The sequence below is a fragment of the Lampetra planeri genome, chromosome 1 (assembly GCF_965212315.1).
Source record: "Lampetra planeri chromosome 1, kcLamPlan1.2.h2, whole genome shotgun sequence".
NCBI lineage: Eukaryota > Metazoa > Chordata > Hyperoartia > Petromyzontiformes > Petromyzontidae > Lampetra > Lampetra planeri.
Window position 1 is genome coordinate 25,865,388 of NC_136107.1, and position 14,410 is coordinate 25,879,797.

The following is a 14,410-nucleotide window of genomic DNA, read 5'->3' on the forward strand; positions in this document are numbered from 1 at the left end:
TTGTCTCCCCAGTGGCAATGTTTACACACCAAACCGGGTACTCATTTGCGGCTGAGTCGACTTAGGGGAGGCCCAGGACCAGTTAAGAATATCACTGGTGTTGGCCATGAGCGGGAATATAACTCGGGTCGCCGCTTACCACAAATGACAGTATACATGCACACCCACGTTATAAAATGTTAATCTGGTATATATTTGCTGTATGGAAACGTTATAAAGATTGTGGTTCTTCTCTTACGTTTTTCATTACATACCTTTTCTGTCAAAATGTATACAAATGGAGTCATAAACTTAGTTAATTGTGAAATGTTTGGTGTGAATGCACAATGGAGCATGAATTATGCTCCTCTGATATCAATGCAATGTCTTCAAACATACCCCTGCTCCTTTTTAGAAATTGCCATGACTAGTTGTGACTAATCATGTGAAATCCATTTAGAATTTCTAACTTATACTGAAAACATTTTTAGAGGATGCTACATGAGCTTCCAATTACACTTCGCATGAATTGAGCACAATTAAGTCTGTATCCATATAGCTATAAACAAACATTTGTATGTATGTTAAACTTCTTTCTCATCGTACGTTGTCAACCGCATTATTCGGAGGTGTGATCTTTGCAGCTAGAGATTGGTTCAGAAATATAGTTGGTTGCATTATTTTTTTTTGTATCAACTCCATTAGGTGGACCTCATGGCTGCTTGTTTCTCTTGCATTATTAATGGAAATTATTATATGATACATTTTGGTTGTCATTCATTCTGCCATGAAAATGTATGCCATGTCCCAAAAAAACTCTTATGGATGATATTGGTCGCGAAAGCCTACGTGTTAAACTTCCAATGACCATTGGCAACTATGCTGGCTGGCTCAGTTCTCAACCTAGGAGGGAACCAGAAACCCACTTTAGTCCAGGCCAATGGGAGCTTCTGGCACAGGTTCCCAGGCATCCTTTTGTAATTTTGCTGCTTGCTTTTACCTGGGGTAACCCCAGACGCGATTTCAAATGTCACAGAGTCAACTCAGAATCGAGCCACACAGGCCACAATATTCTTCGCGTAGTTAAACTTGTCAGCCATGTTTGCGTTTAAGACGCAGAGTTAATAGCACTTGTATGCCTCGTTTCCATGACCACTGGGAACCAGGCTCTGCCAGGCCACTTCTCTCCCAAGCCAGGTCCAGCATCAGCACCAGAACCAGGTCGCACACTCTTGATGCTCTGTGGGCTCAGCCCTTCCAACTCCATTCCCTCACAACCCCTCTCCGTCGCTAGTATCCACAGCCACGGGAGCAATCTTCATTTAAAGTTTTAACAAATAATTGTACAGTCTTGGCAGACATTTTTGTTCAAGATTGCTGAGTACATTCGAATGTATGCATGCACAACAGCGCTTACATTATGCAGGGACTTTATTCAAAATGGCACAATTGGTGATTGTATTTCTGTGTTTTTATTTGTGTAGCTTGCGAATGTTTGCAGAAGTGTCGATGTGTATGTCCATTGCAGATGCGGATGGTGCTGTGTGTGACTTGCTATGCTCGGAGCATGGTTGCTGGGGGCCTGGCCCTGACCAGTGTATCTCCTGTCGGTTCTTCCGCCGTGCCCGCTCCTGTGTGGAATCCTGTTACATCACTGAGGGGTCAGCCGCACACAGTACCCATCATTCACTTGTGCATGTGTAGTGGTTCAACGCGCTCATATTCAATAATGGCTGCATGTCCGCGCTCGGCAGCCAGAAGAGGCGGTTGGTGGTATCAACCCGCTGAGACAGCGAGACACGGGCCCCGTACAGATCAGGAGTAGGACGCTAAAGGCGTGAGCATAGTCCCTACGTCGGCACGCTTAACGAGAGGGGTGAGAAAAGGAGAGTAGAGAATAGGATAGGGACGCGGCGAGTGAGGGAGCGAACGAGCGATGGACGGCAGATCCTCGGCATAACTAAAACAAATGTTATAAAAACAGACTGTAATAAAGTGGCCTGGGAAGAAGACATGAAGTCGTCCGCATTTATTTACAACACTACATCACTGAGGGGTCAGGCGTGAGCAACAAGTTCGCTGAACAACGAACGCAACTGGGACGCACAGCAGAATTATGTATAGCAAGAGGAGTTATTGAAGATAGATGGGGATGAAATTGTACACTGACAAAACTAAAATGAAACAAAAGCTGAAAATAATTATGGAGAGATACATGCTTGGGCATTATACCAAGACAAATTGACAAACATCGATCAGGGAGCAAATGCAAATAATATTTCATGCATCATGTTGACGTTTAAGAATAATAAGTAGTCTTAAGTACAACGCATTGCTGAAGCTGATGGCCTTTGGAAAAAACTGGTAATTAGAATTATTTGCAAGGGAGACCTGGAATGCGATAAGTACAGTACAAAATAATATCTTGATGCAGAAAAACAATGCAACTATTAAATCTACGTAAATATAAAATTCTTCATCAGTTATATGTGCAAAAACAATCATAAAACAAACTTCTGCTCGACATTTAAAACAAATAATTCGGACAATTTTCACAACACTGGCCACCTGAGTCACCTACAGCAGAAAGTCAGTGATGATTACATATCGTAAAGTTGCTATAATTTCATGCATTATAAATTGCAGTTCTCTCCCTCATAAGTGGTGCTTTGAAATAATAAATTGTATTGTTTTATGTGAAGAAGTTGATAGACTAAAAACAAATGTTGAGTTTGGAGAAATACATTATTACATTTTGAAGTAATTCAAGGCATTCCATTGTCATGCTAATTCAAGACATTATCAATATAAAGCATGGAGACATGTACCCCATGCTTAAAAAAAAAGGAATTGACACACTTTATCGTGTTTCCTGCTTCTTGAGTGTTCTATAATTCATGGTTCCATTTGAATTCTTCACAAGCTCCTGATGTTCCTGCAGAGCACGCATCACATGGCAGGCTGGCATAGGCTCAAAATAGTTTTGCTCCACGTTTGGCTGTGAGGAATGTTCTGTGAAATGGTGTGCGAAATGTGGGAAAAACCATATCCACTGTCAGTCAGAATGTATCATTGTCATATATATCCAGATTGCAACTTTAACTTGGGTTTGCAACTTTTTATAAATTGTAATCAAAATGTTTTGTTTCAAGATGTAAAGATTTCAGTCTGTGACAGTGTTTCACGTTGTGATTCATTGTACATAAATCAAAGGAATGCTTATAACGTTCCCATGTTAGTGTATATTAATTCTAGTTGGCACATTTTCAAAAAACATTTAAAAGTGCGTATTTACAACATTATTAAACTTTAGTTATTAATGTCCTTCAGTATCGTTTAACAACTTGCATTTAACTTCCATTGGTATTTATCACATATAAAACACATCTCATTGAAAACGATGTATCTATGTTATCATTTATTGCATGTGTACTGAATCGATATATGAAGGACACAATGTTTGCTTGTTTATTTTGTTACCTTTTTTATAAGTCGCTGGTTAATTAAAAATTAATTCGCTCTGAAAATGTATGGTACACTGGGAATGAACTAAAACATATGCAAACTGCAGAGCATGACTAATAATTTCAGTAAATTATTATTTACATGTAACTATTAAAGCGCTAACTACCATAATACCTTTTTATTTTTTGTATTTGTAACAGTCCATTATCTGTGATATGAACCTTTGTCGCAAATGTACACGCAGACATTGAGCCATGGAACGTCATCTACCCCCATCGGTGCACTTGAGATACAAACAAGAAATATTTTCAATTATATTCAAGCATAAGTACTTATCGACTGTACCATAGTATGTTCTACTCGTTGCATATGGATATATTGTCATCATTGAAATTGTGTTAAGAAATTCCTCTGCAGGAATACCACAAACCAGCAACACTTGTGCATTCAAGATGTATTGGAAATTAACAAAATGCAGACACTTTGATGTGCTCATGGTCACATTTATACGACTGCCAAACTGGTCCCACCAAGCAAAAATAGAGCTGTAGCCTGTAAATATAATACACTAGGGTTAATATAACAGTGAAAGTAGCACTAGGATTATGCGAATATTGTTTTTCTGGATGAGAGTTAACATGTTTTTTTTGCTAAATAAAAATCCAACAAGGATGCCAGTATTTAAACGTGATTTTTTTTAGAGCACATCTATACCTGTTCTGCATAAAATAATCTGACCATTGAATGTAGCCAAGATGGCTGGCCTTTAAAACCAATATCGTAAACTGTTTTGCAGCTTCATGATTTTATACCTACGTGACTTTACCGAAAGAACCCAAGAGTACAGCTTCATGATTTGTTTAAAATCAGCAATGCATTTATTAAAGGTGCAGAGCAGTGAAAAATCTGTGATCAATTCATAAATAAGAGTTCTAGGGTGTCTGTAAACAAACAAATGGTATATTTGTTATAATGGTCCATAAATATATGCTAAGATCGTGTCTTGTAACCTTTTTAATTAACCAAACTCTGATATTGCACTGTATCTTTTCAAAATCTAGTGTTACATTAACCCCAGTTGGTGATGCTCATCATAGCAGCAGTGCCATACCTCTTTTTGCTGATAATTCCACGCATGCCTGTATGCTATTTAAGAGTCAGTCTACGTTACTCAACGTGCACCGCATCGCAATTCCACTGCGGTTTGATCGCCGTACAATTTCTGGTTCATTTTGCTGACGGTTTTTTTCGCATGCCTCTGCGAGCGCAGGCCATACCGCGAGCACATGCAGGACGCTGTGTGTGCACCTTGCGACCCCGAATGCCTCCCTGTGAACGACTCGGTCACCTGCTTTGGCCCGGTACATACACATCCCCTCCCCGCTCCTCCCCAACAGCTTATTCCATGTATTCACAACTTGGCTAATCTATTATTAAGACCTTTGTTTATTTTATTTTCTATTTTATTGTACCAGCTAACACCTCCGCGGCCACAACTGCCACTTCGAAAATATTGCTTACATGTTTTACATAATTTATTGCTGCTGCGGGCAGACATATGCTGCAGCCACAATTCATTTATGCAAAAGCACAATGCTAAGCAGAGAATCTCATGCATGTTTTAGCAGATCTTTAACCCATGTGCCTCCAGTTTCCATTAGTTTTGCATATAAATTGGTACAAAAATATCACTGCATGAGTTACATAAAGAATGGTAATTTCTATTAAAAAAATATTTCATTGCTAATTGTCCCTACACCTTTGAAATAACAAAGCCTCTCAAAATATTGATGCAATGCTTGTTTAATGTTATATTCATCTAGATTTGCTTTATTTGAGAACTAAACAATTTCCATTTCAATACATTTCAAATTGGCAATTAATGGTTTACACGAGTATATCAAGACAAAGACTAATCAGGATGGGCAGAAGCAAAGGAAGGGAAGTTTTTTTTTTAAGAAATATACTATTTAAACAGAGTTGTTTGATTTCGTGGAGAGATCGTAATGTACACAGACAGGAGATGGGAGTAAGCAATAATTGGAGAGAATCAGCACAAGAGATGATGCTGAAAGGGGAGACTAACAGAAGTTCCGTTCTGATGCCTTTTCACAGGGCTCCAACAGCTGCGTGCGTTGTGCGCACTACAAGGACGGCCCCCACTGTGTGAGTGCGTGTCCCGTCGGGGCACAGGGTGAGAATGACGAGATCATCTCAAAGTACCCCGACAACAACAATACTTGCCAGCCCTGCCACCCCAATTGCTCCCATGGGTGAGCGCACACAAGCACGGCATCCACAAGCGCACACTCGCAGGCACAAGCTCCGGGACCAAACGTGAGCAAGAGTGAGCGATCTGTCCCTTTAATGTGCTCAGCATCACAAAAACCATTGTAAAGGTCAACAGATGTATAGATTGGAGAACCCCCTAGGTGTTGGAAATGGGAGCCACACACACGCTCATGGAAATTCTAATCCGAGAATAGGAATTGGCACGCACACGCGTACACATGCACATCACGGCTCCTTCGTGAACTCGCTTTTTTTCTCTCGTAATTAGACCGACATTGTAGATAGAATTATTCAAAGAATGAATAAAACAATGAAACTTTTCAACATATTCATGTCATTCATGGCTGGTTGGAAGTTTTTTTTATTTAAAAAATAAACTGCAGATTTGTTCTGTTGTTGCTCCTTTATTGGATTCCGAGTGAACATTTGCACCATCAGTGCAGTCACAGTCACGCACACTGATTCACATATTATCCTGGGAGGATCGTCATTTTCAATCACAGAGAGCTCTTCTTAATAAGCTGCCCATTGCTATGCTAAGTGTACAGTTGAGGCCATGCATTTTTCATAGTAAAGAAGGTGGATGGCCCTGAAAAAATTGTTGCGCTTGACTTAAAAAAGACTACCAACATCATCTTGTTTGGTGCACAAAATAATGACTTCACAATGTATTTTCACTTGTAGGGTACCACGGTGGTGAGATGCTAATTACCTTGCCTGGTATACAGGAGGTCATGGGTTCAATCCTGACCCTGACGTCTGTATATTTGGAGTTTGCATGTTTTTTCTGTGGTCGTGTGGATTTTTCTCCGGTTCCTCTGGTTTTTGCCTCCACATTTAGAAACATGTGTTTAGAGTATTCAGGTGCTATAAATGTTCATACGATAATCCACTTCATTGCGCTATCATTTGTGCTGAAAAAGAGCTATATAGCTCAGTGGGACTTACCTGATAAAAAAGTGTATAGTTTCGTTTTGTAGAGAACCCATTGCTCTACAATGGAAATTAAGAGATTATTTTCATTTGCATACTGTTCTGAAAAAATCTTGTACTCAGAGCACGAAAAGTAATCTGCTATTTAAAGTAATAAAATGGCAATAATATTTATTGTGAGTTTTTTTTATATTTTCTAAAATTTTAAGAATATTAAAAGTCTTAATTTTAGAACTTTCGTGACTGCAGGAATTATTATTTGGTTCTTTCGGTTAAGTCACGTCTAAAGATAAAATAATAAATTAAATTAAATAATAGAATACGACGTTTCGATTGCAACACAAGCAATCATCATCAGGTATAATGTAAAAATATAAAAGTGAAATATTTACATGAATAGGAGCACAAATTGAAGATAGCAATTTTTAATTATACTCTTAGTTCTTTCGGTAAAGTCACGTAGGTAAAAAATGAAATGAAAATTAATAAAAATAAAGCAATAAAATCACGACGTTTCGGAGGCAACACAAGTCTCCGTCATCAGGTGGGACCGTCACAGCCAGATTTACCTACGTGACTTTACCGAAAGAACTAAGAGTATGAATCCTTGCAGTCACGAAAGCTTCAAATCTAGAATTTTAAATTAACCATGTCAATCTTCTGTATTCGATCCTCCCATCTTTTGATGACATATCTCTTGCTATGTTTAGTTTTGTTTGATTTAATCAACGTATTTCATATATCCTCAATTAGCATAAACACATTATGTAACTTTTAAAAAATATCCTCAGTTATCGTCAGTATACTCTTAGCGTCTTTTGGTAAAGTCACGTAGATAGGAAAATATATAAATAATATATCACGATGTTTCGATCGCAACGACAAGCGATCGTGCTATATAATGCCTCGTCACAGAGGCATGTTTCTCCCTTTCACCTGAGCACGATCGCTTGTTGTTGCGATCGAAACGTCGTGAGCTATTATTTATTTATTTACGTAGCTACGTGACTTTACCGAAATAACCTAAGAGTATGAAATCCTGCAGTCACAAAAACTTCTAATCAAGATTACCAACAGTATATTCAATCATTTTCTGTAATAAAAAATATTGCACCTGTTGTACATATGAAAATAACTTATACATGTTTTGTATGATTCTTGGCAATATAATGTGATTGCTATGTTTGATTTTTGACAATATGAAATTAATAAAATGTTTGATTATTGGAAATATTAAATAATGTATGTTGAACATTTGAGGATAAATCAACTGAAGAGGTATTATTCATGTTCAATTATCAAACGTATATACTGCGTTTAAATATGTTGTGGATTTTCCACTGCTTGTGCTGACTGAATTGACAATGTATTAACTACACAGCCCTTCTTCTTGGTTCTTTCGGTAAAGTCACGTAGAATGGAAATAATAAAATAATAAAATAAAACATAATTAAATAATTCTCACGACGTTTCGGCCACAAGAACAGACCTGTTCTTCACCTGAGGACGGCTGATTGCGTTGTGGCCGAAACGTCGTGAGAATTATTTTATTATGTTTATTTTATTATTTTATTATTTCCATTCTACGTGACTTTACCGAAAGAACCAAGAAGATGAATCCCTGCAGTCACGAAAGCTTTAAATCGAAATGTACACAGCCCTTTTAAATATGTTCAGGTCTGGTTGAATAGTATGTGGGATACATTGCTTTGGTCTTGCGGCCACAGGCCACGTGCAGTTAGCCATCCCCAGAGTCAGAGGGGGAGGCAGGAAACTGCGGTAGGCCGAGCAGGCCACTCCAATCCTGGGTAAGCATTCAGGAAAAGAGGCTGTAGAGGTGGGCTTAAATTACTTCCACCAGAATTAAATAATGAAGCAATCGAAAGAAAATAATTGTTCTCATATTGATGGGACCTTTTCGTCAGTATCAAAATGATGAAAGAATAAGAATAGGCTTTAACCTTTCTGGCAATAAAACTGTTCGCCTTTTGGCATTCTCTGGTCTAACACTTTTGAGACATGGCCATAAGGAAGGCTGTCTCTGGTGTGGGCCAATTAGTTTCAAAGACAATGCATACATTACACAGAGTTTTTGTTCCTGGGTAGTAAGTCTTATTTCAAAATTGCTTATGCCTAAAAAGTATAGAAATTGGCTATTATTCCCCACAAACTTTGATTTTGTGACCAGGACAGTGATATTTTGAAATTTTCCTATTTTCAATGAGAAAACGGGCGAATGTGTTTCTTTTCGTTCACATAAAGTCAGAAAAAAACAAGATATGAATCAAAATGAACATGTATTTATACTAAAGTAAAACAAAAATTACTACAAAAGATTTAGAAGTGAGTAGTTTTTCGAGATTTACGATTATACTGTAAATCACTTTCACGAATCAGCCACAAAATGTTCTCCTTATACTGTCCTTGTTAGCGGCATTCAAAGTCCAGTGTATCCTGGTGGAAGCACTGGCCTTGCTGCTCCGAGTACGCTGGGGTAGAGAAAAATGAGAGAGTTGTGTGGAATTGTTGCATTGGCATTGCTGCTACATTGGCATTGTTGCTGCATTGGCACTCGTGCACCTCCCATGCTCTTGGTGCTGTTGATACACTTGGGCTACGCCCATCCCCAGACCTTTATAAACAGTTTTCCTTTAGAGGCTGACTTCTTTGCTTGATGACAACCGCTTGTGTTGCGATCGAAACGTAGTGATTTGTTTTATTTTATTTCTAACTACGTGACTTTACCGAAAGAACCAAATAGTACTATTATTATTTAATTTATTTTCTTTCTACGTGACTTTACCAAAAGAACCAAAGAGTAATTCCTGCAGTCACGAAAGCTTCGAATCTAATGTTCTAGAAGTTACTCCAAGTTTACTCAGCACTGAATCTATCTCGGATGTTCTGGAAAATAGGTAAATTTCAAAATATCATTGTCCTGGTCACAAAAGCAAAGTTTGTGGGGAATAATAGCCATGTTTTGTACTTTTGAGGCATAAGCAATGAGGAAACAACACTTACTACCCAGGAACAAAAAATAGAATTTGTTACCCAGTGTTATCAGAGCATGTTTGTTTGCATGTTTTGCTTCAAGCATATGTGGTTAATGCAGACTTGATGCCTTACCATCGGTATCTAATTGGCTTTTGAACATATTAATACCTGCTGTGTTGCCAGAAAGGGTAAAGCCATATCCTTGACATAGATTATATTTAAAAGAGTATGTTTATTAAAACATACATGTTTATTAAAACATACTAACTTATACTTGTAGATGCTTTCAACCAAGAGGTGTAGCTGTAATTTAAATTAAGCATATTTTGTTATTTTGAAAACACCTTTACTTTCCAAATGTTCCCATTTGGAAAGTTAATACCATTTGAGAGATGCATGTTTTTAAGTTATTGTTATATTTACAGAAACTTTCACTTGATAAAATAGCAAGCAGTTTTACTAAAGTTAGATATTAGCAGTGAAGAATTAAGATTTGCCATTGTTTCACTTAAAATGGTAATTGCTATGAATAGATGGTTTCGCTTTATGTAGATATTTGACCGTGGTATCCTTGGCCCAAACGGCAAATGTGCAATGGAATAGTGGTATTTTGGGGGGGGGGAGGCTGATGAATTTCAACAATACTGAGCATGACGGATTTTTGTTTATTGCCCTATCATTTGCTGTAATGTGCAGGTGCAAGGGAGGAGGCCTGTTGGACTGCCATCTAATTGGCCCTCTCTTTAGGTAGGCTTCGCGACGTGGGATGACTTTGTGTGTGTGTGTGATGTCCTGTGCGCACAACATGACTGAACAATTGCAATCAAATGCAGGTGCATTGGCTTCACAGAGCAGGACTGCACTCAGCCGTGGGTGGAACCGGCCCTTCACTATGGGAATAGGTAACGCCAAGCAAACCCGTCTGTGCTTCTCTCTGCGGCACCGCAGCTCCTCGGGTGTCTTAACTAACCTCCCGGAAACGTTATCCCCCTTGCTCCAGTTCCTCAAATCATCTAATTACAGCGTCGTTTGGGATTTCCCTCTTACCATTCTGCCTCGATCTGTTTACTAACATAACCGAGATTTAATTCTAAAAACTTTACTCCATGCATGTCATCTGTAGCCAACGTAGCATTTAGAATTCATGGAAAATGATGTTGTATTCCTGATGCGAGCACTCATTTCTCTTCACCTAATTTAATAATATTGCATGCGTACAGAAATTAGCAACTCATGTGACCCTTTCAGCTTTTGACTAATATTATTTGCCAAACAGAAGACCATTTCTACACAAATCTATTGTCATGCAATATAGTGTCAAAATGAGAGTACGTATTTATATTGTTATTTGTTACATCGCTAATAATTTTACATAAAATATATTCGCAGTTGTCATCAGTTACGAGGAACAACATTCCTAAATTGAGGCTGCATCTATTTCAAACAAGATACATGAACATGTTAATTGTAGCACATAGTGTAAAATCCTTTACACTAGTGTGAACAGGAAACTTTAAACAAGTGGTCTGTATATTAAGCCCCTAAACAGGAGATGAAAATGCGTTACAAATATTGTATATGTGTTATAGCGATGCTATTTCTGGCATCTAAAACATTCTAATATACATTGTTCATGAATGGTGTTTTAAGAGTTGGTTTACTAATTGACTAAAACTGGTAAGAACAAACATTTCTAATAATAGTGAGTCACCACTGGCTCAGGACCACTGGCTCAGGATCACTTATGCCTCAATAACCATTTAAGCAAAGAGACATTAGACTTATTATCTTGTATCTGATACTCATAGATTATAGTTTCTCACTGCGTGGCTCGTGTAAATTGTAATAATGTTCTTGAAGGGTTAGATGTTAAAAGGACGCATCAGTTTAAAATCTTAAATTGCTTTAAATATCATAACAAGGGAGGGAGGATAGGGAACGTGCTCTCAGACCTGTCCTATGGAGACACTGGGTTTTGTGCAGGAGGATTTTGGATCATAAGACTGCACCAGGCAGGGTCTAGTACATCTGTGCATGTGTATACAAATATATGTTATATTTTATGGACACAATTTGATTAAATAATATTCACGATTGTGATAGTTTCACAGATATACACCTGTGTTTTATTGTTTCCTTCCACACACGCCAAACTTGTGTATACACGTTGTTTTCTAGAAATAGCTTGCATTAAGATCAGTTTGAGAAGTGCTTGCCCTGCAACTAATGCTGCAGTCCTATTCACTCAATGTTATTGTGTTGTGCAATATAGCGAGAGTTCATGGAGTTACTGTATAATTGTTGTCAGACTCCCTAGTAGATCTGGTGGAGGGAAAGGTTCCGTGTCCAGTGCCACATTGATGTCCTGGTCACAGGTCCTTCCAAGCAGTGCAACATTGAACTGTGCAAATTATTTTTTTCTTTGTAATTTTCTGCCATTTCCCATCAAAACACATGGCTTGATCACTGAGGTATCAAGTCTTATGTCATTACTCAGTTGAAACTGGCAGGAAGAGCTTGCATGTCACGGCATTGATATTAAAAGTGTTGGAGACGTGCACAGTCATGTGTGCAGGTGCTAATCTTATTGCAATATGTTAGTTTAAATTTGTCGCATGCATTTGTTTTCATCAATTCTCCAAGTGAAAGCCTCTTCTTGGAAATGTTTGTTATTACAGGGAACTGCTCATCGCCCAACTAATCACTCAGTACAATGATTTTGTTAAATATATATTTACATTTCGATTTAATGCTTTCGAGACTGCAGGGATTCATCTTCTTGGTTCTTTCGGTAAAGTCACGTAGAAGGGAAGTAATAAAATAATAAAAATAAAACATAATAAAACAATTCTCACGACGTTTCGGCCACAACGCAAGCAGCCGTCCTCAGGTGAAAACCAGGTCTGTCGAGGCGACAGCGTCTAAATGAAACAGCACACGTGCTTGGAGCATATATATAGGCTGTGTTGGAAGGGGGGAAAAGAGCGCCTTGACAAAAGAATATGTATATCAAGAGGCATTTAGCATATTTATGGGAAATGCAGGTATGTGATTAGTACTACTCATGCCTGTGCATTATGCAGGATTAGCAGCATCAAAGGGAAGGGATATGGGAAATGCAGGTATGTGATTAGTATTACTTATGCCCGTGCATTATGCAGGATTAGCAACATCAAAGGGAGGGAATATGGGAAATGCAGGTATGTGAATAGCACTACTTATGCCCGTGCATTATGCAGGATTAGCAGCATCAAAGGGAGGGGATAGGGGTACCATTAATAAAGGGAAGGAGTGTTAATAGTATGTAGCTGCAGTAACTAAAACCACCACGTAAACAATTAAAGTATAAACTACATAGTATCATCAGTATACTAAATATACTCTACAATAAGCTGAGTTACTAACAGTAAGTAATACATTACAATTCTACGTCGTAAAAAAATATATAATATGCTTCCATCTAAACTTTATTCTCTTACATCACACGAGTCTACACCGTACTATATACAGCCGACAAAGGCAATGCCACTGTCATCATGGACAAAATAGAATACAACAACAAAATTCAAGAACTACTCAACGATGGCAGCTATACAAAAATAAAAAGAGACCCCACCAACAACCTCGTCTCTAAAACCAACAAAATAATTTCTGCTTCAACCGCATTCATTGATCAGACCAAACAGTTCTCGTTGAAACCTTCTGCAGCCAGGCCACCAAGACTATACGGCTTGCCAAAGATACATAAAGAAGATACACCTCTTCGTCCCATTGTCTCTACCATCAACTCCCCCACTTACAAACTGGCTCGTTTTTTGTCTGAAATCCTACGGCCTTTCACTGGAAAAACCACCTCTGCGGTACTAAACTCTACTGACCTGGTATCGACAATCAAGGGGATTTCCCTGTCCCCAGACGACCTGCTTGTCAGTTTTGATATGGTTTCCTTATTCACCAAAGTTCCTGTACCTGACACCATCGCAATCATTGAAGACTTGGTTCATCAAGGACTGAACGCTGGGGTAGCCCCCTGGTGAGACACTGCTTAACCAATACATACTTCACCTGGTATGGAACTTTCTACAAGCAAACTGAGGGCACCCCAATGGGCTCCCCCCTATCTCTTGTTGTAGCCAACGTGTTTATGGAGAAATTTGAGACTGACGCCATCCAGACTGCCACTCTACGCCCGACCTTATGGAAGAGGTACGTAGATGACACTTTTGTCATCTGGCCACATGGCCGGCCTACTCTAGACCAATTTCTCGACCACATCAATTCTATACACCCAGCCATCAGATTCACCATGGAAGTCGAAAAAGATGGCAAGCTACCCTTTTTGGATGTCCTAATTAAAAGGAGACCTGATGGTTCAATGAGCCACTCTGTCTACAGAAAAGCCACCCATACGGATGCTTACCTAAAACCGGATTCCCACCACCATCCATCCCAGAAGAATTCCCTCATCAAGACTCTATACCATAGAGCCCAATGCATATCCGACCAGGAACACATTGCCAGTGAACTCAAACACGTACGCCAAGCTCTTAAGGCTAATGATTACTCCGACGACACAATCCGCAAAGCCATCACTCCAACCATCAAGAAGGATCCTGTTGAGGAGCCTTTCAAGACCATCACCTTACCCTACATTGCTGGGGTCACAAAAAAGATCTCCAAAATCCTGGTAAACCACAAGATCCAGGTCCGATTCAACACAGTACATAAAATCCGTGATCTGGTTCCG

At 38.8% G+C, this 14,410-nt stretch overlaps 1 protein-coding gene across 2 annotated transcripts in view; it reads left to right on the plus strand.

The window, feature by feature from the left end:
• Positions 1 to 14,410, plus strand: part of LOC144720627 (receptor tyrosine-protein kinase erbB-4-like) — a 241,858-nt gene that overhangs the window by 174,300 nt on the left and 53,148 nt on the right. For both annotated transcript variants that reach the window (XM_078597523.1, XM_078597531.1), the window contains exons 13-16: positions 1,508 to 1,640; positions 4,715 to 4,805; positions 5,560 to 5,717; positions 10,360 to 10,410. In XM_078597523.1, the coding sequence (XP_078453649.1) occupies positions 1,508 to 1,640; positions 4,715 to 4,805; positions 5,560 to 5,717; positions 10,360 to 10,410 (433 nt within the window). The remainder of the gene's footprint in view (positions 1 to 1,507; positions 1,641 to 4,714; positions 4,806 to 5,559; positions 5,718 to 10,359; positions 10,411 to 14,410) is intronic.